The sequence below is a fragment of the Lampris incognitus genome, chromosome 2 (assembly GCF_029633865.1).
Source record: "Lampris incognitus isolate fLamInc1 chromosome 2, fLamInc1.hap2, whole genome shotgun sequence".
NCBI lineage: Eukaryota > Metazoa > Chordata > Actinopteri > Lampriformes > Lampridae > Lampris > Lampris incognitus.
This window is the reverse complement of record NC_079212.1, coordinates 131,307,493-131,334,981: the sequence shown is the minus strand read 5'-3', so window position 1 is coordinate 131,334,981 and position 27,489 is coordinate 131,307,493. Positions and strand designations below refer to the sequence as shown.

At 40.8% G+C, this 27,489-nt stretch overlaps 1 protein-coding gene across 1 annotated transcript in view; it reads left to right on the top strand.

The window, feature by feature from the left end:
- LOC130106606 (homeodomain-interacting protein kinase 1-like) overlaps window positions 1–25,696 on the top strand; it is a 38,718-nt gene extending 13,022 nt beyond the window's left edge. The window contains exons 6-18 of the mRNA XM_056272783.1: window positions 972–1,091; window positions 4,472–4,558; window positions 4,868–5,052; window positions 5,263–5,416; window positions 7,365–7,551; window positions 12,208–12,326; window positions 17,663–17,797; window positions 18,988–19,142; window positions 19,693–19,764; window positions 20,255–20,422; window positions 20,828–21,042; window positions 21,258–21,370; window positions 22,243–25,696. Of these exons, the coding sequence (XP_056128758.1) occupies window positions 972–1,091; window positions 4,472–4,558; window positions 4,868–5,052; window positions 5,263–5,416; window positions 7,365–7,551; window positions 12,208–12,326; window positions 17,663–17,797; window positions 18,988–19,142; window positions 19,693–19,764; window positions 20,255–20,422; window positions 20,828–21,042; window positions 21,258–21,370; window positions 22,243–22,710 (2,178 nt within the window). The 3' untranslated portion in view covers window positions 22,711–25,696. The remainder of the gene's footprint in view (window positions 1–971; window positions 1,092–4,471; window positions 4,559–4,867; window positions 5,053–5,262; window positions 5,417–7,364; window positions 7,552–12,207; window positions 12,327–17,662; window positions 17,798–18,987; window positions 19,143–19,692; window positions 19,765–20,254; window positions 20,423–20,827; window positions 21,043–21,257; window positions 21,371–22,242) is intronic.
- The last annotated feature ends 1,793 nt before the right edge of the window (window positions 25,697–27,489 follow it).

The following is a 27,489-nucleotide window of genomic DNA, read 5'->3' as shown; positions in this document are numbered from 1 at the left end:
GCTTGACTAGAGCTTCGACTGCGTAGTCCCACTCACTGAACTGAAACACGGCCGATCGTTCAGTTCAGATCGCTAACTAGTGAACTGAGAACGGTCGTTCATGAAGGATAGGCCAGTGAGCTGAGAATTTGGTTGAATTAAAAATACTGTTTGTAAACTGAAAGCTGCTGTAACAAAGTCCCACCCGATTATGTACAGCATTTATTTTTTCATGACAACTAAACATTTCGTACTACTTCCTGCTTCAGTGTGTGTGTGTGTGTGTGTGTGTGTGTGTGTGTGCATGCATGCGTGCGTGCGTGCGTGCGTGCGTGCAGGACACTGTGCACAGTAACGTTAAACATTAGCCTTTGCATATAATATCAATCTGGATTTTTTTTTTCATATCTGCATTGCAGTGTAAGACCAATATTGTTGAATCATTGCAGCTTAATGTTGTTAGCAACCCAAATCAGCTGTTATTTGCTTTCTTGAACCCCATTCCTCCTGCAAATGAATGACTTGAATCAGTGATTGAGTATATCCCTGAACGTTCACTCACAACTGACTGAGAGCTCAACTGAACTGACCGTTTAAGGAAGTGATTCAGTTCAGTTTATTCACCCAGAAGATTAGAATTGTTCACGAACAACATTACTTGCGAAGCCTCGTTAGGTAAACCTTGCAAATCCCTCTCGCCAGATTCCTCTCTCTCCTTGTCTCTTTTTTGGTAAAAACAATAATTAATGGGCTTCATTTTTTGTGATACTTTTTAAAGCAGCACTTTTTAAATCTGTCCCTGACTGACTATGGTAGGTTTAATCTTTACTCTCACACTGTGCTCTTAAATTATTTTTCCGGTTCGCACCTATCTGTTTTTAGGGGCAAATGCAAGTGAAATACTCATACTGTATGCTTTTAACAGGTGCTTGTTGTGTTCTTGTCAATGTATTCTAGTCAAAGAGTGACAAATTATTTTTTTGTGTTTCCAGATCCGATACATCTCCCAGACCCAGGGCCTACCAGCAGAGTACCTGCTGAGTGCTGGCACCAAGACCAGCCGCTTTTTCAACCGAGGCGCTGACTCTAGCTACCCTCTCTGGAGGCTTAAGGTAAATGAAATGGAATGTTTAATTTAATAATAAACATCTTTGGCTAGGTACGCTGTAATTGATTATTACGGATTTTCAAGAAAATAGTCTGTATGTGATTATTTGTTTATGCCTAAATCTGTTAACACTAGAACGACTGGGATTTCACCCCTACCTAAAACGACCATAGGCGGTCAAAATGACTGCCATTTTTTAAACTCTATATTCTGTCAAGGTAAATACCCAATTGAGATATTAATCATTGCATATGTTAGTATGTCTGTTAGGAAACAACTGACACCAAAATTAAAATTTTAACAACACCAATACTATTTTGCAAACAATTTAAAATGGCCGCTATCCAACACCTGTAAATACTGCAATGCCTCGGTGGTAATCATGGTGCATCTGAAACAGCGTCTGTACCCAGACATGTTGGCAATAATCAGAAATGTTGTTAAGACTATTACTCTGCACTGGAGACTGCTAGTTTTTTTTCCTAGGACAGAGCAATGAACTTCACGAAGGAAATGATGTAACCAAAACATGTCATAAATAGTGACATGACGTGCACGATCACGCGCAAATTACGAGCGGTCATTTTGACCTGTCATAGTCGTTTTAGGTAAATCTTATAACTTTTTTTTGTGCAATTGGTCTAAAACTCGTTTTAATGCAAATAGATGCAATTTTAGGAGAATTCAGGAAGCGGCAGGTCTGTATCTTTTTTTTCTTCTTCCACAAAGTTATTAAACTTTGAAAATCCAGAACGGTCATAATGACCATCTTGGTCGTTCTAGTGTTAAAACATCCATCCATCTATCCATTATCCAACCTGCTTATCCCAATCGGGGCCACGGGATGCTGGAGCCTATCCCAGCAGTAATTGGACGGCAGGCGGAGAGACACCCTGGACAGGCTGCCAGGCCATTACAGGGCTGACACATTCACACCTAGGGAGAAGTTAGTATGGCTGATTCACCTGACCTACCTGTCTGGACATTGGGAGGAAACTGGAGCACCCAGAGGAAACCCATGCAGACACAGGGAGAACATGCAAATGCCCCACAGAGGACGACCTGAGATGACCCCCAAGGTTGGACAACCCCGGGGTTTGAACCCAGGACCTCTTGCTGTGAGGCGACCGCTCTAACCACTTCCCCACCATGCCGCCTAAACAAAACATTTCCCACCCAGTTGTTTCAAAGCAATAAACTAGTTAAAAAAACAGTATTTCATAAACTAACACTAATATTTTCAAATAAAAGAGAGTACCTTAGCTATTTTGTATGGTAACTTTGTTTCCACCATGGCACTTTTCTAAAACCAACAGTTTAGTTGTTATCTTTTGTGGAAATAATGAGTAACGCAGGAAAACAACAGTTGGAAATTAACTTTGTGGTGGGCTGTAAGATAAAATATTGTATTGTGCAATCATGTCAAGTTTGTATTCACTTATTTTGTTATACGTCTATTGTTTAAATGGCAAACTATAGTTGAAATGTGCCAGCCACACCGTTAATTTTTTTTTCCAAAAGGGTCTGAATGCTGTATGTACCCTTTGTCGTGGTTGTTCCTATTTCAGATCATTGTTGCTTATCTTTTGATTTGTCTGCTTTTCCTGTACAACAGAAGGGTACTTGAACAATCAAAAAATGTTACATTGACAATAATACAATTGAAACATTTAATAAAACTGTAAATGAGTTATCATTGTTCATGGCATCACAAACTGAGGCTCTTGTGAACAACTTAACTCAAAAATACGAAATGTCTTTGACAACATTGCACCTGTTAAAACTAAAAACAAAACAAAAAAACCCTGGAGAAATGGAGTTGTTGTTAGGGCAGCTTGAAGAGAGACTGTCGCCAGGTGGAACAACAGTGGAGAAAGACTAAACTTCAGGTTCACCATGAAATCTACAAGGATAGACTGAATAAGAACAACAACAAAAATTAAACGGGTGTTTTTTTTCTCTAAAATCATAATGAAAATATGAACAATCGTAAAGTGCTTTTCTCTACTGTTGATTGACTTATTAATCCATCATCTCCAACCCCATCAGAGATGCTGTCCACTGAAAAATGTGACCAGTTCACATGATTCTTCAATAACAAAATTATTGCCATTAGACAGAACATTAGTGCCTCAAGATCCAGAGGTGAACCTACCCTCCAGTTCTCCAAAAATATCACTGGCACAGGAGCGCCCCGGTGGCTCACCTGATAGAGTGTGTACCACACAAGGCTTGAGTCCTTACTGCAGCGGCCTGGGTTCGAATCTGGCCCGGGCCCTTATCTGCATGTCATCCCCTCTCTCCCCCCTGCCTTTCCTGCCTCTCTCTCTATTGTCACTGTCAAAATAAAGGCGGAAAATGCTGAAAAAAAAATATCACTGGCGCCATGTCCCACTTTGACTTGCTAGGCTCTAAAAAAAACCAACAGACAGTATTGTTGGGCAGCTGTGGTCCTTCCATTGCTGCTTGGATCCTCTCTCTACCACATTTTTAAAACTGTTTTTAATTGCTTGGCACTTTTAAAAGTAGGTAACCTTACTTTTCACAACAGCCTACAGCTAAGTTCTTGGTGTGTGTGTGTGTGTGTTTTATATATTTTGGTCATTTGTATATTCTGCCCCGATTCCTGCACTGCACTAACAACTGTTGATGTACACATTTTTCTACATTTGCACTTTTAAAATTGTTACAATTGTTTTGTTATTTTATGTAAATCACATTATGTTGCCCGTGTATGAAAATGTGCTATATAAATAAAGGTTGTTGTTGTTGTTGCTGAATACAGACTCTCAGGTGAAAGCCAATCAGATTAGATTGCTGTCAGAACATCATTCTGTGAGAATTGTATTAAATGCTTGCATGCCAAGCATTTGCCATCTCAAATCAGTACATAATTTTACTACCACTGTTTGTAATATCTAACATTTAGAATTTAATGTATTAATGATAATTCCAATATTTTCATGTAATCTACAATCCATATGTTGATGACATGGTAAAAGTAAGATATTTGTTGTTGATGTTGTATATGATTTTTTTTATTCCATTTACCATTTATTGTGAGACACTTATTAGTTTTATCTTTGTCCACATTCCACAAGTCAACATTTCTGTTCTGCATATTCAAGTGCTACCTTTCAGCTTTCTCAATGTCAAGTTATATTATCCTGAAATCTTATTTCCAACCTACTTCTTTTTTTGTTTGTCATTTTTAGACTTATTTCAATTTTAATACATTTTCATTGGCATCTCTGTTGTTGGAGCAGTGATTCAGTTTACACACAGGGATCACTGAAGCTCATCTTATTTTTTGAACAATAGTTTTGGTATATAAATATTACATTTGGTATATATGTAATCAGGAACTTGCACTGTGTGTTCCAGACCCCTTCAGAACATGAGGTGGAAATGGGCATCAAGTCCAAGGAGGCCAGGAAATATATTTTCAACTGTCTGGATGATATGATGCAGGTAAATGGCATTTAATTTTACTAATAAGTCCAAAATTACTACAAAGGGGTAAATTAATTTAACCATTTTAGGGGGGGGGACTACAACTTTGAGTCATTAGACACACAAACCAGGACATTCACTACATCAGAAAATACTCATATACTTGGTATGTTGTCCAGTTCTTTATATTAAAAACTAATTCAAAATATCCATTAATGTAAATTTCTGTGTTTTTCCATCATAATCATGCTATTGATTAATTGTTTGAAATTGTGCTTGCCAATTTTAATGGTCGTCTTGTCCATTTCTATATTGTTGGGTTTCCAGGTAAACCTGTCTTCTCATTTGGAAGGCACAGACATGCTAGCTGAGAAAGCTGATAGGCGTGAGTTTATAGACCTTGTGAAACGAATGCTCCGACTGGATGCTGACAAGAGGATCACTCCCACAAAGACACTGGGTCATCCCTTTGTCACAATGAGCCACCTCATGGATTACCCCCACAGCTCTCAGTAAGTGTAGTATTTTTAGCTTTTTTTGTCTGTGCTTTGTATTTTCTAACTGCAAAACCAGTTGCCCAGTTTGGAAAAAGTGATCAGTAATCCACGTGACAGACATATAGAGTCCTGATTGGTATTGGAGAACATGCTGTTGAATTTTGTGGATCCGATTTTAAATTTCTGTCGATAAAACAACTGATTTCCATATCCCATCCTCTCCAGTGTGAAATCATGCTTCCAGAACATGGAGATCTGCAAGCGGCGGAGCTCATCCTATGACAGCAGTAAATCCCTGTACTCCACTAACACTGTCCCAAACACTGCAGCCGGCAACCTTACAGTTACCTTCAGCAGCCAGCTCAACCAGCACAACCAGGTACACTCCATTCCACTCCCACATAATCTCACACATGGTTAAGCTGGCAGTATATTTCAAACGAAATGAATTTGCTGTGTTTGCACAGGCAAAAAGGGGGGATTTTCAGCTAAAATTAAGGTTTGATTGCGGCAGTGTGAGCAGGTTGCCTAGCCAAACAAGTTGAAATTTTGTTCATGTGTCCTACAGTTGGTCAATAATGCCACATGATTGGTTGTTTCTAATGTGTGTTTTTGGGCTGCATGTTTCTATTTTACTTTTTGATTACATTGTGTCTAGCTTTCCTGTGCTTATTTTCAAGATGAGTCAGTACTAAGGTAGACATGCTGAAGTTGTGAGAAGTTATGTTCACGCAAACAGTAACTACAAAGACACAGAGCTGAAAGGAATCTCAGACAAGTTGAACGTCACTGATCTCATTTTGTGCAAGATGACATGGAAGCAGCTGTGCAGGAAATTTGTTATGGCAAAAAAAAATGAAGGGCAAGATTGGGATGGTGCTTTTGGAACAACCCTGAAGTTGTACACTGAGCCGTTCTGGATAGAGCTGTTTGTTTAACACTGGCAAATGGAGACAAATATGGCAACCATAGTTGTTTAGATCAGTGCTGCACCTGGATTTCCCCACAATCTCTGTAGTTAACTTTGATAGGGTGCTATTAAAGTCAAGAGCATCTACTCCATATTCTGCAACACCACCTGCAGCATTCACATCTTCAGCTATTGTACTCCATCAGAAGAGAAGAAGAAGCGACAAGGACAATTCTGTACGGGACATAAACAGTATTTTTGAGGAGAAAGAGCAGAGTCCCATCTATTGACATTTACAATTGCTTTGTTCAGCACATAGTAAATGTCATGTCAATTTCTACTGGTAATCCATTTCCCCCTTTCACCTGAACGTTGCTTTATTCCTAAATAATGTATCCACATCTGCTATGGAGCACAGCCAGGCATTTCAATATGTAATCAAATTATGGTTTTATTTAGTCACGTCTCTCAACCAAAATGTCCCACAACCCTAAATGTAACCACATCCAGTAACCCAATCAGTCATCGAGTCCACGCCTCACACCATTGTCCTCACACCAAGAAACACAACCCTCAGGTGTTAAGAAGTATCTCAGACAATCTCTTGTTGCTGTGGCAGCACATGTTGCCACAGCAACATCTTGTTGACACCAGACAGTCTACTGGGGTCCACCAAATTGGAGTCTCCAATTGCAATTCTCCACCATCCACACTTGATTTTTCCAGCTGCTGTGATGGTATCACAGAGGTCTGGGGTGATGTATCTTGTGGCCTGTCCAGACGGTGCATCTGTTGCAATCAAAAAATTGTCATGCCACATATGCTTTGACTATATGCTCAGCCTTGTCTAGCAAGCTGTCTTGTCAGACACCCAAGAACCCAGAATCTTGTTGGCTGATCATTAAACTTTCTGGCACATATTCTGAAATTGGGAAAGTGCATTTTCTCATCCATTCTTTTGATCTGTTATACAAAAAGTAAACTTTCCTGTCCTCGTTTGGTTTAAGGTGTGAAGATCTGTCTCTTTGTGTGTTTTAACTTATTTGCTGTAAAAGAAGAGACCAGGGCCATTTCTAAATCATCTTCCCCCTGTATCTTTACTGTTCCTACACTGCAGTCTTTGCCAATGTTTTCTTTGTTTTGGGTTTCAATGTTGTTATTTATTTCTTGTTCTGTCATCATCTCCCACCGTAACTCACAATTTCCTCCATCTGGCGTGGTGCATCATTAAACGAATAGACCTCAAGTAGCACTGAGTGTTTGAGTACATGGACATTTGTTTGCTTCACCATATTCAGCAGTAGCTCAAAAGCCATTCGATTTTACACAAGACTAATTTCTTTTGAAGTATACTGCCAGCTTTCGGCTCCATAAGCATCGTGTTGTTAATCAACTGTGGAATCCCCCCCCCCCATAGGTGCCTTCGGCAGGGGGAGCTGTGCCTCTGCTCAATTATCAACCCGCACTGTACCAGCAGGCTACTATCAACATTCCTGGGCTGGCTCAGCAGAGCGTTCCCATTCAAGCGCGCCCAGCTGGGCTTTGTAGCCAGACAGAACCCTTCCAGCAGACTCTCATCGTCTGCCCTCCCTCCACCATCCAAGGTAAGAGGTACAATTTGGACTTGGGTCCTTTTTGTGTGTATCTGATTCTGAATTATTTAAAACTACAATCCTGGAGATTCACATTCAAACACAGTCCTAAAGCGCGCTCTAAAAATATTCTAAAATCTAAGGCATTGTTTGAAAACAACCTCCTGAAACCTGAGGGTTTTCTGAAAAACTTGACAGAATTGTCAACGTTGACTAAATTTCTCAGCCTCTGTAGCAGATAGAAACATGAAAGGAAAACCATTTGAGAGCTTAAATTGTTGGCTTTAATTGGAAATTATTCCCTTGCCCTAATGTTTATTAACACTTTTGGCCGGTAGGCCAGCCCTACAAATGCAATTGTCCCTGACTGACTGAGTGACTGAATGACCACGTTAGCGTGACTGACTGACTGATCATGTTTAGAGTGACTTGACTGAGTGATCAGTTTGACACAATTGGTCTGCCGGATCAGGTGACCAACCAGTCACTGAAGTTACACGATTGGTCGGCTGAGCGCCGAGGGGCATGAGGGAAAGCGCACAGTTAAAGCACCCCAAATAACAATCACTGTGACAAAACAATCACTGGCGAATTCACAAAAGGTTTGTGCAGCTTTTGCACCTGCTAAACTGGTACAAATAAGACAAAAAGAAACCATTTAATTCTCTAAGCACCCGCAAAGGGTGAAATGCACCCCTAACTGCGCTGCCTAGCAAATAGCGTCTCGGTGCTATTTGCATGTATTTAATATGCATACATTTGGCACAAAATTGACCCCCTTTCTATGCAAATGAACCTCATTGCAACAAAAAAAAAGTCCAATTCACAAACACCAGCACTAATAGCCACATGCAGTTAGAGTGAAAATTATTAGCGTCTTCAGAGAGTTGGTGGTAACTGAAGTGCATATATATCAGGGGTGTCCATGCCCAGAACTGCCAGTGATCATGACAGCAGTGATGGTAGTCAGGCAAAGGCATCATCATGCCAGGCATGCTCGTTAGCGGATATTTCGCAGGAGAATATCATTTTTTATTTAACTGAGACCGAAATCATTCGCAGATACAGGTTGCCAGGTCTAACAATTCCTGCTGTACTTGATGACATCAAGGATGATATTGAACCTGCCTACTGTGTTCTTAGATAATTTTGTGCTGTTTGTTTCATGCTGCAGTAATACAGTATAGATAGTGTGTTAGATGCTGGAGCATGCTGCTTGTATTATTTCTATTTCTTAATTTATCTTCTATTTCTATTTATTTCTGTTTTTCTTATTTCTATTAATTTCTATTTTCTTATCTTGTATCTTGTTAGTTTTTCTTTACTAGAGCGCGAGTGTCTAATAGGATCCAGTATCCCCTCGGGGATGAATAAAGTATTTCTGATTCTGATTCCGATTCAGGCAGACCCAAAACAAGGGCAAACTGCACTCGGCTACAGAACTTTATTGGCGTGTTTGCACTGTAATATCATTAACACAATATCTTTTGCGAAATGGACCTTGAGACGAGGCAGATAGTGGTTGCAAGTGATGCACAATTCACGGTGCTATCAGTGGCCGCATTCTTTGTGAATTCGCCTGTCAATACAGAGTGAGTCTTAGAAAAACGAGACATCTACAGATAGAAACAGACGAAAGAGGAGGGGGAGTTAACAGATTTTTAGAATCGGTATACTTACAATAAATTCTTTCAAATCAAACATCCAAAGATATGTGTGGAAAGTATTGTTCTTGTAACTGCATTTATAGCCCTTTTTTTTTGAATACTCAGACCGTAGCTGAACCATGTCATGTGATATGCTACTTCCATACACTTCAACAACAGATATTACTGGGACCACTATAGAACATTTAATCTCAAGGAATTCACATTATAGACACTACCGCTGACTATCTCCATAACAAATTGGCCACACTTTGGAACATCGACCATACACAGTCCAGCCATGTACTAGGTTTTGACCTAGTCTTTTTTATTGATTTTTTTTTAAACAATCAATGAACAAAAAAATCATCTTCAAACATGTCTCTCACCCACTGAAACTCAGCTAAAGGGTCACCAGTCATTCTGGGTCTGACTCTTCTAACTCATTGTTGTTTTCATCCTCAAAGTAACTGCTATATTCAGCTTCAATGTTGCGCCCCTCACTATGTCTGAAGCAAAACATTTTGCGGTCCATATGGACACTCAGAGGCTAATGGGGCTTTAAGACACAAAACGATTTGTGCTGTGCTTGCCACTGGTTTCAGCGTGGAGGATGGAGCAAAATAGGCAGAGTTTTCAAAACTTCTAGCAGGACTTTACAAAACTTCTGGCAGGACAAGTTCATCATTTTGTTGTTGCCAGCAGATGCATCTGTCCCCGATATGCCTACTTGGTTGGAAACATGTTTTCCAAGATGGGGCTTTCCTCCCAAGGTCTCGATACAAGTGTAAACTTGGGTTGTACAATTCAGGGAATTCTGACCCACACGTTATTTTTTTTACAATGTCTTTATTAATTTTTCATTATACAAACTTAAGTATTATTATGCAATATTAATGCAATTTTCAACATTAACAATCATAACCCCACCCCCCCCACACACACACATACACCTACTCATTCCCTCTCTCGACATCTCCCTTGCATTTAGAGCCAAAGTCAGTATAAAGCATATGACAATATCAATCATACAATTCAATGGCACCTCAAACAAAGTAAGGATATACATAAACAAAAAGTTAAACCATTGCAACACATTTTCAAAACTTGCCCACGTCCACTTTTGGGGTTTACCACTACTTTGATTCTTTAAGTATCCTGTCTTGGGGTTTTCCTCTTGTAGAAGCTCTCCTATCACCACATTTTATAAAATCATTAAATGGTTTCCAGATTCCCTTATAAACACCCAATTTGTTTTTCAAGGTATATTGTTATTCTCTCCATTGACATACATTGCACCATATTTTTGATCCAAGTACCGATTGTAGGTGCCACAGTTTTCTTCCAGTTAAAAGCTATCATTTGTTTTGCCTGTAATATAGCAAAATCAATAAATTAGTATTCTTTGGTTTTCAAATTGAGATCTGTTGGATACAAGTGTAGCAATATCATCTTGGAGTCTAGTGGAATATTCACGGACAAAATTATCATGATTTTATTGATCACCTCCCTCCAGAATTTCTTTATTTTGTCACAGTCCCAAATACAATGTTCCTTGAGCCTCATTACATTTAAAACAAGTGTCCTGTATATTGCTATTTTTTCAGTTTGACAGGGTTTAAGTCCGCATCAACCTATTGTATTGAAGTAGCTTTATGTTAGTGTTGGCTGTTTGTATTTGTGCCTTCTCACAAGCTGTGTTCCAATTAATATTTGAAATGTCCTTTTAAATCTGCCCTCCATGCATCAAATTTGGATACTGAGGTCTTATTAGAGCCAGATGCAAGCCAGTTGTATATTAATGAAATTAAACTATTACTATTGCAGTTCTTGGTAATAATTTCTTTTAACACTAGAACAACCAAGGCCGTTATTTTGACAATTTTGGATTTTCAAAGTTTAATAACTGCGGGAAAAAAAGATAAGGACCTGCTGTTCTGTGAGTGCCCCTGAAATTGCATATATTTGCATTAAAATTAGTTTTAGATCAATTGCACAAAAAGTTACAGGATCTACCTAAAACGACTATGAGCCATCAAAAACATATCAGCAAATCAGGATGCATTTCATCGGTCATCTGTCTTGAAAACGATGATGTCATTTAAAATGCGGTCACGTCTCATCTGGCTTTAAAGGGGAGAAGGGGCCAGCTGCAGTGTTACAGTACTACAAGACACATCCACTTCACAACACACACCCACTGATGTTGTTACTCTAACGGCATTTTACATGACACACACCTTTAACCCTAACCATCTCACTCTGCATGCCTAAACATAAGCAAGTGGGTGTGTCATGTAGATGGTGCTACGGCTGCAACCGGAAGCTGGATATACTTGCTAAAGGGAGAAGCACGCAAACGTCACACCCAGTCTTACAGGGAGATGCACACAAATAATCTTAATGGGTTAAGACAACTGGTGAAGTTGAATTTCCCAATCATGATGGCTTTTCAAATTGCTCATTTCAGTTGTTACTGTTGCATAGATCTTTTTTGGTAAAATGTTAAGCACATAGCATTTCATTTCTTCACCATACCAGCCAAATGTGGAAGATGAAGGCAATAAAGCTATCAGTTTGTGAAGTTGTTGTGGCTAACAAGCCGATATGGCAGACTGATCTCATAGAAGACCTTAACCAACAGACGCCTCAACACCAGTATCTTAAACTCTGGTTCAACTGTTTTTTTTTTTAGTTGGGTAGTGAGTAAGGTGCTGACACAACAGCATTGTGACTCCATTTTATTTTAAATAGATATCTGGAATTTGGAAGGCTTAAACACCACTGCTATATCCAGTACCACTACAGGTGACAGTAAATTAAACTAAACAGTCTTCAGGAGTGTATCTTCAAGAGACATTTAGTTTGATGGAGATTTTAGCTTTAGACCTTCTACTTTAATCAGTGGAACATCGATCAGCAACTTTTTGTTGTTGTTGTTTTTGTTTTTTTTGTTCATTACATCTTGCATCCAGTTATTTTCCATTTGTATGATGACCTGTGTGTTGTTTTTGTTTGCCAGGGCTACAATCATCTAATAAGGGCTCCAGTTTTCCTGTGAGAATGGAGAACTCAGTACCTATAGTACCTCAGAACCAGTCTGCTCAGTCATTACAAATTCAACCAAGTATGCTCACACAGGTAAGAGTTGTGATTTGTGTTTCCATGTTTGTTCTATCTAGAACAGAAGAATGGTTAAATTAAGAATTCATGGCTGTGTCCAAAATCGCATATGAGCATAATATTTAGTACGCCAAAATAAGAATCCATGGCTGTGTCCAAATCGCATACGAAGCATACTATTTGATACGCCAAAAATAATGAGTGTTAATAGTATGTCCAAAACCATGGTCTGCATCAACAAGTAGACTAGATGAAGACAACTAGATGAAGTGGCAGAGAGTGTACCCAAGGAGGAGAGAGTGGTGATAGGAGCGGACTTCAGTGGACATATTGGTGAAGGGAACAGGGGTGATTAGGAGGTGATGGTTAGGTATGGTGGCAAGGAGAGAAATGTGGAAGGACAAATGGTGGTGGATTTTGCGAAAAGGATGGAAATGGCTGTGAGGAATACATATTTCAAGAAGAGGGAGGAACACAGGGTGACATAAGAGTGGAGGAAGGTGCAGACAGGTGGACTATAGCGTATGCAGTAGGCACGATCTGAAAGGGATTATTGATTGCACGGTGGTGACAGGGGAGAACGTAACTAGGCAGCATCGGATGGTGGTCTGTGGGATGACTATGAAGATCAAGAAGAGGAAGACAGTGAAGACAGAGCCAAGGATCAAATGGTGGAAATTGAAGAAGGAAGGCTATTGTGTGGAGGTCAGGGAAGAGTTAAGGCAGGTACTGGGTGGTAGTGAAGAGTTGCCGGATGGCTGGGCAACCGCTGCAGAAATAGTGAGGGAGACAGCAAGGAAGGTACTTAGTATATCATATGGACAGAAAAAGGAAGACAAGGAGACTTGGTGGTGAAATAAGGAAGTACAGCAAATTATACAGAGGAAGAATTTGGCAAAGAAGAAGTGGGATAGTCAGTGATGAAGAAAGTAGACAGGAGTACAAGGAGATGCAGCATAAAGTGAAGAGAGGTGGTAAAGGCAAACAAAAAGATGTATCATGAGTTGTATTAGAGGTTGGACACTAAGGAAGGAGAAAAGGACTTGTACCGATTGGCTAGACAGAGGGACCGAGCTGAGGAGGATGTGCAGCAGGTTAAGGCGATCAAGGATGGAGATGGAACTATTCTGACAAGTGAGGAGAGTGTGTTGAAAAGGTGAAAGAAGTACTTTGAGGTACTGATGAATGAAGAAAATGAGAGAGAGAAGGTTGGATGATGTGGGGATAGCGAATCAGGAAGTACGGTGGATTAGCAAGGAGGAAGTGAGGGCAGCTATGAAGAGGATGAAGAGTGGAAAGGCAGTTGGTCCAGATGACATACCTGTGGAGGCATGGAGGTGTTTAGGAGAGATGGCAGTGGGGTTTTTAACGAGATTGTTTAACACAATCTGGGAAAGTGAGAGGATGCCTGAGGAGTGGAGAAGAAGCATGCTGGTACCGATTTTCAAGAATAAGAGTGATGTGCAGAACTGTAGTAACTACAGAGGTATAAAGTTGATCAGCCACTGCATGAGGATATGGGAAAGAGTAGTGCAAGTTAGGTTAAAAGGAGAGTTGACGATTAGCGAGCAGCAGTATGGTTTCCTGCCACGAAAGAGCACTACAGATGCAATGATTACTTTGAGAATATTGGAGAAATTTAGAGAAGGTCAGAAGGAGTTACATTGTGTCTTTGTGGATTTCGAGAAAGCATATGACAGGGTGCTGAGAGAGGAGGTGTGGTATTGTATGAAGACGTCGGGAGTGGCAGAGAAGTATGTAGGAGTGGTGCAGGATTATGTATGAGGGAAGGGTGACAATGGTGAGGTGTGTAGTAGGAATGACGGATGGGTTCAAGATGGAGGTGGGATTACATCAAGGATCGTTTCTGAGCCCTTTCTTGTTTGCAGTGGTGGTGGACAGGTTGACGGACGAGATCAGGCAGGAGTCTCCATTGACTATGTTCGCGGATTACAATTTGATCTGTAGTGAGAGTAGGGACCAGGTTGAGGAGAGCCTGAAGAGGTTGAGGTATGCACTGGAGAGAAGAGGAATGAAAGTCAGTAGGAGCAAGACGGAATACATGTGCATGAATGAGAGGGAGGACAGTGGAATGGGGAGGATGCAAGGAATAGAGGTGACACATTTGGATGAATTTAAATATTTTAGGTCAACTATTCAAAGTAATGGGGAGTGTGGAAGAGAAGTAAAGAAGAGAGTGTGGGCAGATGGAGTAGGTGGAGAAGAGTGTCCGGAGTGATTTGCGACTGAAGGGTATCAGCAAGAGTGAAAGGGAAGGTTTACAAGTTGGTAGTTAGACCAGCTATTTTGTATGGTTTGGAGACAGCGGCACTCTGCCACTGATGGTGGCAGAGTTGAAGATGCTAAAATTTTTGTTGGGAGTGACGAAGAAGGACAAGTTCAGGAACGATTATATTAGAGGGACAGCTCAGGTTGGGTGGTTTAAAGACAAAGCAAGAGAGGTAAGATTGAGATGGTTTGGACATGTGCAGAGGAGAGATGCTGGGTATGTTGGGAGAAGGATGCTGAAGCTGCCAGGCAAGAGGAAGGCCAAAGAGGTTTATGGATGTGGTGAGGGAGGACATGCAGGTGGTTGGCGTGACAGAGGAAGATTCACAGGACAGGAAGAGATGGAAACGGATGATCCGCTGTGGCGAACCCTAACGGGAGCAACCAAAGCTAGTAGTAGAGGCTACTTTGGAAAATGGACAAGTAACAAATGCTTTAACTGGTACTGAAGTAATTAGCTAACTAGATCGTTTTTAACCACAGGATCATGGATACACATTGATTTGATTGATTTAGTATTTTAATGTGCAATGGAAAAAAAACACATAGGTTGCATTGCTGCGTTGCATTGCCTTTGGTGCAATGAGGTATTAATTTTAATAATTTTAAAACAGATTGTACTCATTTTTTACACAGTTCTATGTAGTTTACACCTGTTTGAGGGCCACATAGCCGTGCATAGATAAAAAACAAGACCAGCCACATATAAATAAAGATCAGCAGCACGATGCCCGCACAGGTGCGTGTGGCTTCTATGGTCAGTGTAGCAGCTTCAGTTCAGTCTGCTTCAGGAGAGACTTGATGTTCTCTGCAATTAGGCAGAAAAAAATTGGCGTATATGATTTGGAAAATATCGGCATATATCATATCGGCAAAAATCCAATATCATGCATCCCTAATTCAAACCCATCTGGCAGAACAGTAGAACCATTTAAATGTAAATGTTAACTTTCATTATGCTAAGCAGAAAGTAGTCAAAATCAAAGGTTATTTTTGTGTTTTTAATAACTTCCACATCAGTGGAAGTTTTTCTACACAGCTTGTCATCATTAATCCGCAAAGAGCTTAAAGGAAGTGGCACTGCTCTGTGATGAAATAGTATTTCTGAACACCCATTATACTTTTTACTCACATACTAATAGAACACTGGAAGATATACATATGCCATATGTGATCTCGGATGCAGCATATGATTCATTCTTTACTGGTATGCCTGAACTAGAACATTCCAATGCTACCTACACACATGGGTCACTTTACTTCACACTCAAGCATTACAGAACTCAAGAGTTTGCTTACTTGGGTTATGATGAAGCGTTTTTTTTCTAAATAAGAGCATCAGATAAATGCCTCAAGTGTTAATATCTTATTAAACATTCAACATAAAATATGCAAGAAAAAACCCAATGTTTTGAATATTGAAAAGATTTTTTCGGTTTGTGTTACCACTTATTGAAAGCCTAAGTTATGCTGCACCTGCTCAACAATGTTGAAACCTTTGCCCATCTGCACGTGGATTTACCCTTAGGCTATAACATCTGACCCAGTCTTTTCCAACCTCACCTTCAATCTCAGCAACCACAGGCTGATTGGATCCATCACTCAAACTTTATGTATAAAGCATATGTCATACACTTGAAATGCAATGTGCTTTACATTAAGGGTGCACAGTAAAAATGAGGGAATAATAAAAGAAGAAAATAGACGGATGAAACAAAAACATCTGGCCAAGCAGATGTTCTGGGATGACTGCCCCTCAGGCTTAAAACAGCCTGTTTGGCATTGCACTAAACCTTTGAGATCAAAGTACTTCTGAAATTGACAAATGATCATTATGGATTACAACTTTCTCCAATTTACTCATCAAAAATTAAAAGCTCAAGATCTGCAAAATTTTGTCTAGATTTAACGCATAAAAAAAAAATCTAAAACCCACTAAATCATGAGACTTTATTCTCTGATGACAAGGCTTCAAAGTGCTTGTTACTCAAGATACAAAATGAGTAAAGTACCTTGCCTCCCATTGTTTAACTTTTGAACATTTTATTCCATTGTCACTGAACCAGTAACAAACTAGCTAATAGCTACACTGGGTTTTAATTGTTTTATTGAGTGAAGCAGTGCTCACAATAACAATTGAGCCTTTATGCTTTTTTTTTATTATTGTAGACTTGTTTGGTTTGTTCTATTCCTTGCTTAAAGTTCAGTTGCGGCTCTCAAACCTAAAGGTCTTTTTATTGTTGTCCTCATATACAGTGTTCAATAAAGAAAAGATGAACAAAATGTCAACCATCAGCAAGTCAACTTTATCTATAAAACCATTGAAAGAACAAAACAAAATTGAACTGAAGTGCAGAAAGCAGTAAACGGAGATGTTTCTGATAAACTACACAGAATGGGCAGCATGGTGGCCCAGTGGTTAGCACTGTTGCCTCACAGCAATAAGGTCCTGGGTTCGAACCCCAGGCCATCCCAGGTCCTTTCTGTGTGGAGTTTGCATGTTCTCCCCGTGTCTGTGTGGGTTTCTTCTGGGTGCTCCGGTTTCCTCCCACCATCAAAAGACATGCATGTTAGGGTTACTCCTGTCCGTGCCCCTGAGCAAGGCAATGGAAAGAAGAACAGGAGTTGTTCCCGGGGTACTGCAGCTGCCCACTCCTCCTGTACAATAGGATGGGTTAAATGCCGAGAACACATTCATTGTAACCAAACAACTGTACAGTGACAAAATAAAAAAATAAAAAAAAATAAAGTGGCTTGTGAATATACATTGTTTGCGATTATACTAATATTAATCTGATTTACTAACAGATGTTTGTTACATGTTCAGCTACTTTCACTATTCAAAGATGGAAACATATTGCATACTGCGGGTGTTAAGATATTGTTTTTCATACTGCAGAAAATGGCTTCGCATCCCCTTTGCACTGCTCGTATTTACCTTTTTATATTTCGATATTCACCCACTGCATCTCAAAGAATTTGAACCAGTTACAGCCCTGAAAGATGACACTTTTTTCATCCTGCCCTAACCCTGTCCTCCCCTATCCTTCCCTCCCTCCCCGTAGGGCTCCTGTACACCCCTGATGGTGGCCACCCTTCACCCCCCTTCTGCAGGCATGGCCCCCCAGTACTCTTTGCCTCTGGGACTGGGCACTGGGGTGGGCCGGCCCACCCTCCTGGAGCACACAGCCACAGTGCTGGTAAACTCATGACCACAGTCCTGGAGAGAGATACATTTTGCCTTCCCATAAAACTAACAATACCATTTATCTCCTGGCCCAATTTTCCTTCTCCCTTCTACCTGTTTGCTGTTTTCATCTCCTTCTGTGCTACACTCAGGTCCTTCTTTAGTCCAGGTTTATTGCACTTCCATGCTTTCCATGCATTTCCATTTTCTTGCACACATCTCCTAACTTTTTACTATTTTGGGGGTGCATTCAAAATTTTTAACTCCAGACAGGGCCTTCGCACAGGCTGAAATTAATCTGGTTGATTAGCAGATACATATTAGGAAATACAAATTGCTTCTTTGATCTTGTATCATCATGACCCTTCTTGGTATGCTGTGCAGCAGAGGCCTAATCAGGTTACTTTTAACACATCTTGTGAAAGTGCATTTTAATTGACTAAAGATGGAATGTGTTACCACTCCCTACATCACCATCACACCCCTCCATCCCTTTCCTGTGGTCTTTCCATCCTTTCCTGTAGGTCTGCTGAGGGCATGGAGTGCATGTTTTGCTGACTTGGTCTGTGCTTTGCTTGCAGTCTGTTGTTGCTCTTGTCCCGTTATCCCTTGGTTTACGTGAAGGAAGCTGCAGCCATGGAAGAACTCTAACGTCCCTCCTGCACAAACACACGTCTCCTGATAAATGTAAAAAAAAAAAAAAAAAAAAAAACACAAAAAGGAAAACCACTTGACCCTCTGATACTTCTTTGTTGCAGCCTCAGAATATGCGGCATGGCTTTTCCTAAGATGGCTTGTCAGCAGACAGCTTGGCATTGATGAACTAAACTAATCTTTTCAACGTTTCTTCTTTTTAACAGGCTCCATGGTCATATGTGTATACTTGTCTGTACCCAAGCTGAGTGTTTCCAGTGTTTTGTCATCTTAATACACTGCATGACGTGGTCTTGTAGATTTGTTGCAGGGCTGTGCTATAATGAGGGAATGGCTTGGCCAAGGCTGCTAGCTTTTCTAGCTTTGTGCTTTTGCCTGTAGACGAGATTGGCCATTGGTTTACCTCTGTTTTCAGTCCTCATTCCTCAGCATGGCTCGATTTTTTTTTTTTCTTGCCTGTTCCGGCTAACAGATTATATTGACAGGTATGTGATTATTATTTTTTTATTTAATTAGACGTGTGGGTGTGTGTGTGTTCTTTCCCCTCAGCAGGCCTGGCCCACCGGCACACAACAGATCCTAATCCCGTCATCTTGGCAGCAGGTCCCAGGTGTGGCTATCCACGGTTCAGCCCACCAGTCAGCCGTAGCAGAGTCACCCCTGGAAACATTTCATTCAGATGACCAGCAGGGACACAACTGGAGGTAGGTCAGCTGACTGGTGTTGAAACCCAGACATATACGCATAATGTTAAATGACGTACTTGCACTTGTATCTGACTGCGGTCCCCTAATATGAGAAGTTCTGTCCTACAGTTTTTCAGAATGTGATACGTGTTGTTTTCATGTTAGTTTTGCTAAAATTGGCTCCCTCATAGTGTCAGATGGTTGCTGCTTTTAATCTGTTCAGCTACATGAAAAAAATATTCAGCAGTTAATTGAATTGGGACATTAACTTTTGTAACACGCCTATTTTACTTTTTATCTGTTGCATTTCAGAATCTACTCAGCATGTTTTTTCATTATCTCCCAACTTCATTTATTTGCTGCGGTGTACTCAGGTTTAAATCAAAGTGGAGATAATTGGGTTGGTATTGGGATGAAAGTAAAAAACTTTGGTGCTGTCATGATCCTAACACAAATGTAGAAAAGCAGGTTTTCTTCAGTTTGTATCTTGATTAAATATTCTCACTTTACCAGCATTGCACATCATTTCACTGGTCATTCAGCAGTATAACCATGTTTCCTTTGACAGGAGCTCAACCCAGGGTAGGTCTGTCCAGGAGAGGAAGAAGGTCAAAGCCAGACGTGGCGAGAGCAAAAACAGGTTTGTGAAGCCTTCTGCTTTCTGTTACAGCCAGCACTCAGACGAGTTCCAAAACTCCATTTAACAACAGTTAAACTATAAATTCTAAAGAAAAAGAGCATCATTTGGTTTTATCTTAAAATGTTTTGAGGTTAGTGCTTCAGGTCAGGTGGCCATTTAACGCATCTAATAGCAGTCAGCTAAGACATTGTATTGCACAAGTGTTGCAAAGAAATATCATGATTTTGTTGAAATGTAAATTTGTGTCATACTATACCATTGTGAAGTTGTTTACCGTCTTGTTCAACCTCCCTTTGAAGGGCAGTGAAATTGGGGGGCGGGGGCAGTGTTGCAATAAGTTCACAGAGGTGACATTAAACCCATGTTAAATATTACACATTCATAAACACACATTCACTGAAAAATGTATGCAAATTATGCATTTCCCCCCCTCTTTGTCACATTTTTTTTCTGTGAGGGGAAAACTCAAATTGTCTCTGTTTTTACGAAGGGGTATTTCCAATGCATCGTTGATCAGCAATAACGATGTGAGCCCGCCCACCTGCAGCACATTGTCCCAGCCAATCATCATCTCAGACACGCCTAGCCCAGCAGTCAGCATCATCACCATTCACAGCGACACAGACACAGAAGATGAGCGCAAGTTCCATCCGGCAAGGTTGGAGCAGCACTCCCCTGCACTTAACTCCCGCAAGTTCCATCCAGCAAGGTTGGAGCAGCACTCCCCTGCACTTGACTTGCATGTTTTGGTTTCATTTCTTATTACTACCCCTTCAGAGTTGTCAAAGTGGTGATTGTCCATTGACTGTATTAGTGCTTGTCAATCTGCTCCTTGAGGACCTCCAAGTTCTGCTGGTTTTCTATTCTGCCATTGTCTAATTGGGGAGTGTATTATGTTCACCTGTTGTACATGAACATAATAAACTACCTGGCAGGATAGAAACCTGGCATACAGGGGATCCTCTATAGACTATCTAACTAATCATCTGTATTCTTATCTTCATATCCGTTTTCGCCTGTTGATTGACAGTTTGCTTGTTTGTTTTTGTTTTTTTTGCTGTAGCATGGGGTTAAGCCAACGGACTAATGTAATTAGCTGTGTGACAGTGCACGATTCAGACTCGTCCACAGCCAGCCCCCTGACTCCTCTGCCCCGCACACACATCCTTCCCAGTGCTGTGTCATCACGGCATGCCAAGTCTCTGGCAGTGGTGGCACCCTCTGTCAAAACCCAGATATCAGAGCGGGGCTCTGCATCCCGTTCCCGACTAGAGGCCGGTGAGAGTCAATTCTGGGGGTTTCCTTCATTTTAGACTGTATAGTGTTATCAACATTAAACTCAGAATTCTGAGTCAAGCTTATTATTGGTGAATCTCCTACAAGTTTCTTTGAAGCTCTGCTATCACCCCTGTTTTATTGCAATAGAATTGATAACAGCCAACGGTGTCCTGGGGTTTGAAAATTGTCGTTAAACAGCTTATTTGTATATTCAGTAAACTACATGAAGACCAAGAGATCAGCTAATCGGCAGCCCTGCAACTCAGGAGAGAGCATTGAACAGCACAGGATTGTGCCGAGCCAGTCACATCCATTAAACCTCAGCCAGGTGAGGGATCACTGCCATTTGCATGTTTTGTGTCAGTATCATGATGCTTTATATGGCAGTCGATATATGTAATTATTGTGGTCAGTGTTTCCTTAATCTTAAAACTGAAATCTGTGGTTTCCCTAGTCTCTCCCCCTGGCAGCGAGAACAGCAAAAAAAGGTTTAGCAGCCATTTTCTCTTATGTGACACTAGCTCTGCAGTTGACAGTTCCCAGCCTTGTAAAAATGGCATCCTTGGACATTGTTCTACTCTAATATTGACAGTTGAATTGGTAAATTACATTCAACAGAACAATCACCACATCATCGTGTTTCAATAGAAATGGGTTTGCTGCTGCACCAGTGTTAGTCCTTACTTGTTCAAAAATCTCAAGAGCAGTACATGGAGTGTCCCCAACCATGATAAAGATGTCATTTAGCAATATGCAACTTCACTGTATGGTTCAGATGGCTAAAATGACTATTAATGGAGAAAAATCCCAGATTTTGGCTTTGAACTCTCCACATGTATTTTGGAGAGACGAAGAAATAGCTTGTTCACCTTGCACATTCAGAATTTAAGATCCACTGGTTTTGCTATTGTTTTAGTCCCTCACACACATGAGCTAAAAAGTTTGCCACGGAGTCCTCCATTTCAGACATCTTACAGTTGTCATAATCATCTTGCCAACTGAAAGCAGCGCAGTACAATTTTGCTTTAAACCACACGAGTCCCTCCAGAAAGTAATGAATTTAAACTTAAAGTGAGAGAATTGTTTAAAAGAACTGCCTGTCTGTGGACATCAAACTAATATGCTAAGTTTATCAAAAGCAAACTTCCTTTTAAAGCGTACTCTAAATATGAACTTTTATTGGATATTTGTGCTCTCTAGGTGCAGTCTGTTGTGCCCTCATCTCAGGAACGTCTGGGCGATTCCCATAGTGGTTCATCTTTGCGTCGCCAGCAGACCTTCCCCCCAGCTGGCTCAGCCTCCCACTATAACTTCCAGGAGGTGTCTACCTTGGTGTCAACATCAGCCTCAGGCCCCAGTCTGTACACTTACCCAGGCTCTGCTGCGCTGTCAGCTTCCCAAGCCATGGAGCAGCTGCTAGGCCGTGGTCACAACAGCCACGGACGCTCCCCATCCACCTATGCAGCAACATATGCCTCATCATCTTCCTCCAGGAGAGATTCAGCCAGTCGGAAGGATTCAGTAAGCAGTCTGCTCCATGGCCTTCCCGCTGCCTATCAGCATCAGTTTGCCACTGGTTCACCCTATGTTAGTGTGACACCCCGGGCTGAGGCTTACAGCGCTTATCAGCTCAGCCCCAGGCACTTGACACAGTACCCCTACCTATGAGGAGCACTCAAACTGATGTCTTTATGCATGCTCAATAATCCAGGTAAGGAACTCACAGAAAGTTGAATAGGTTCATCTGGACACAACGTTTATTGAGAAAAACGTTTCATCACTCATCTAAGTAACCTCTTCAGTCTCACTTGACTGCAGGTAAACCCCTTATAAACAATACAGTGGCATAACGACCGAAAACAACGATCGATTTCATATGTATATTGCTGTGACCATTAACTAGAGTTACATTGGTGAGGGAAGACATGCAGGTGGCTGGTGTGACAGAGGAAGATGCAGAAGACAGGAAGAAATGGAAACAATTGATCCGCTGTGGCGACCCCTAACGGGAGCAGCCTAAAGTAGTAGTAGTAGTTTGTATGATTAACTTAATGACCTATAACATCTCTTGAGTTTCTGGCATCTATTCTTAACCTGTTAGTAGGCAGTAATGAACGTCACATTCAGAACACTGGATTCTGTGGATAAGGTGAGGGACATCATTATGGAGGGGGATGAAACAATGGTCTCTTATGATGTTACGTCTCTCTTCACATGCGTTCCTGTTGATGAAGCAGTGGAGGTAGTCTGTATGAAATTACAAAACGAATCCAGCCTTAGCAATAAGACCACCCTCAACACTGACCAAGTGTGTCTGCTCTTGAAGCTGTCTCCAGTCCACGTACTTCACATACGGGGGGCAGTACTATAGGCAGAAGCATGGGCTGTGCAATGGGTTCCCCAGTTTCACCTATAGTGGCCAACTTGTATAATGGAGGAAGTGGAAAAGAGGGCACTGATGTCCTTTCCAGGGACACCACCTAGTCATTGGTTCAGATTTGTGGATGATACCTGGGTTACAGTTAAATCTCAGGATGTACCACATTTCACCAACCACATCAAGTTCACCAGGGAGGATGTGAAAAATTACAGGTTAGCCGCCTTATACTGTGACATTGCAATTGATGAAGGGGACATTTGATTGTTGATGTTTACTGTAAACCAACACATACAGATCAGTACTTAAGGTTTTACTCTCATCATCCACTGGAGCACCGACAGCGATCGGGGAAGAGGAGAAATCCCACATTAAACAGGCCCTGGTTAAGTGTGGTTATCATAACTGGGCGTTTGTCAAAGCCAGGAAGATGCCCAAACAGTGCACCAGCTGATCGAAGAGAAGGACAACATCTGCCTAAGTGTAAACCAGTGTTGATGTTGGATGTGGTGGGGGTTTCGGAACAGTTGAGACTTATACTTTCCAAACTCTGCGTCTCGGTTGCTTTCAAACCCCAAAACACACTGCACCAGAAATTGGTCCACCCCAAGGATCGGGTCCCCCGGCACAAACCTCAGTCTGACTGCAGACAGAGGTGACTGCTCGATTTTAGTTCTTTTAGACTTAAGTGCTGCCTTTGACCCAGTTGATCACAACATCCTCTTACATCGCTTAGAAACTTGGATTGGCATCAAGGGCTCGGCTCTTAGTTTATTATGCTCTTACCAACAGAACTTTTTCTGTTGTTCTGGGTAACTCTATTTCCTCAGTGGCTCAGTTGAGTTGTGGTTTTCCTCAAGGCTCAGTGCTTGGCCCCCTTGTCTTTTCTATATACATGCTGCCCCTTGGCCAGGTCATTCAAAATCACAGCTGTGTTTTACCATTTTTATGCTTACAACATTGTTATACATGCTACGAAAACCCACAGATCCTAGCACCCTAGCAAATCTCACAACTTGCCTCTCTGACATTAAATCCTGGATGTCTGAAATTTTTCTTAAATTCAATGATGATAAGTCTGAGGTCATTCTGTTCGGTCCCCCAAATTCCATCAGCCATTTTGGTACTAATCATCAGGTAGTCTTAAACAGGCTGCTAGGAATCTTGGGGTAATATTCAATGCTAATCTCAGTTTTGATAATCAAATCCAATATATTGTTCTGTCATGCTTTCTCAAGATCAAGATAATCTCCAGAATTGGGTCATTTTTATCAATTGACAATCTGCTAAAAATTGTATATGCTTTTATTTATTCTCGGCTTGACTATTGCAACGCACTTTACTTGGGTTATCAGCAAGGGATCGCTCCACCGTCTGCAGTTGGTACAAAACGCCGCTGCTCGGCTCATTACCAGAACAAAGGGGCACTTCTGTGCTTGCCTCCCTACACTGGCTCCCTGATACATTTCGAATTGATTTTAAAATTTTATTGCTCACTTTTAAGGCTTTAAACAGTCTTACTCCTACATATATTTCTGATTTATTGACCTGATATACGCACTCTGCACCATTAAGATCCGCAGATGGAGCCCTGGTGGTTATTCCTAGGTCTGGGTTTGTCACAAAGGGTGATCGGGCTTTTGCCGTTAGAGCCCCACACTATAGAACTCTCTTCCTATTGAACTAAGACAAACCAAGCCTCTAGCTTCTTTTAAATCTATCTCATCATAAAACTTTGATTTTTGTGAAAGCTTACAAATGTTTTTATTTATTCATACTGTTTTTGTTTTTACTCTTACTTATTTGGTCTTATTCTTGTTTTTGCCTTGTCTGGCTTTATTTCTTTGTAAAGCACTTTTTAACATTGTTTTAGAAATGGGCTATATAAATAAAGTTATTATTATTATATTATAAACAGAGCAATATAGTGTATGCTGTTAAGTGCCAGGAGGATTGCCACGACATCGGGGAAACCAAACAGATGCTGGCCAAGAGGATGGCACAACACAGAAGAGCTAACATGTCAGGCCAGGACTCCCCAGTCTACACCCATCTTAATAATAAATCAATCTTATATAGTGCTTTTCTACCACTCAAAGTTGCTTTACAATAAACGGGGTGAAACAAGACAACAGATAAACATAGCACAAACATACAGGGGTGGATGGGAAGGGGGGGCTACGAGAGGGAGAAGCAGCAGGACAGTGGCCACTCCTTCAAGGATGAGGACGTGCACATCCTTGACAGGGTGGAACGCTGGTTTGAATGGGGAGTCAGAGGCCATCTATGTGAAAAGGGAACGACGATCCCTGAACCGAAGGGTGGGATGGGGGTTGGTGGGGCTAAGAGTACATCTGTCGCCATCTTAACAATGCTGTGTTTGCAACTATTCCCCAGTCTAAGTAGTACACATTGCCATTATAACTTTAATTAATACTCACGGCAGTTTGCATATGAAACCAATGGTCGTTTTGCCACTGTGTAGTTTATAAGGGTGGGGATACCTGCAGTCAGTTGAGACTGAAGCGGTCATGTAGATGAGTGATGAAACGTTTCTCTCAATAAATGTTGTGTCCAGATGAAGTAATTCACCTTTTTCTGACACTCAGACTGATGTTTCATGCACACACTTAATGAAAAAAAGAAGAAAAAAAACTACTTCCCCTCACACTATTATAAAAAACCTCAAACCACACTTGTGAAACAACTTTTTGGTAGATTTTAAATGGGGATTAGGTCACTTATTTGATTTCTGCCTTTGGCATTTCACTTCCAACTAGTTTTACGTGCTCTTTTGGACTACATTAGTATGTTTTATGAAATGCCATTGGGTATTATTTGATATTGTGTTGGCATATTTTCCATTTAGCAAAGTGTTTCTGTTTTAAAGCCCATATTTTACCTTTGTTTTCAGATGTAGAAAAAGTTATTATGACATGTATTTGACACTATTTTATATGTTGTGGCTTCATTGAAGAGAGGTTATTCTCCTGTCACAAGCTGTGACACCTCTTTGGTGAGCCTCACCCTGCGCTCACTCCGAAAGCATCGCGCGTGGCAAAACTAGTTTTTCCCATGAGAGCTGAGGACACAGAGCTGCCCTAGACATACATATATAGCAGCAGCAAGTGAGTGGCAGGATGCCAGAACCCAGTGTCAGTTTGTGAATATCAGCTGAAGTTAACTTCATGCGAATAACTAATAACTGACGCAGCAACCAGTTGCAGACAGGAATTTCTTCCCGCTGTCACATTTCTATCATAAACGTGATAGGCAGTTAGGCACAATTATACTTGATGTCTGCACAGCTTGAACAACCTGGCAGGCAGCTAGCGACTAGAAGAACCAATCATGAGCATCTGTTTTTGTGTGAGCGCAGGTAAAGAACCAGGCACACAAAGCTAGTTTGCTGCTAGCTAACAAAGAGGATTTGTCCTGTTTTTTTTTTGTTTTTTTTTAATGTATTATGTTAAATGTTACACACTAATCCAATAGTAGTCCCTGTTAACATGTCTAAATTTTACCCACGTTTCTTTAGTATGCATACATTGTTATTGTTTTTTCGGTGTGAGGCATTGCAGAGTCAGAGGTTGCTGTCAGCATTTTAAAGCAGCTAACAAAGAGCTCCTAAAAGGGTTACATTTCAGTTTAGAAAGGTATGGTTAAACTGTGATGGGTAAATGTTTAATTTAAATGCACGTGATAGTTTCATGCTTTAATGATGTAGTGACTGTGTTTAGGGGGGGACAAGTCAAGTCCCCATGCAATAGAAATGTTTGAACTTAACTGTGAGTGTTGAATGTATTTATCAAGATCAGAGGAATACTGAATAATTGAGAATATCGTCACGATCCGATTGAAAAGCACACGTTTTACTGTGCATAGAAAATGGACTTAGGTTTATTATTTTGATTCTCCTTGTCTTCAAGAGTACTTCATGTCCTTGAATACCACATCATTGTGGTACCTGCTGAAATGTGTTGCAAATGGTGATGTTGGTAATTTCCTTCCTTCATTCAATCAATTAATCCAAGAAAAAAAAAGTGTCAGAATTATGTTTTGGTATTATG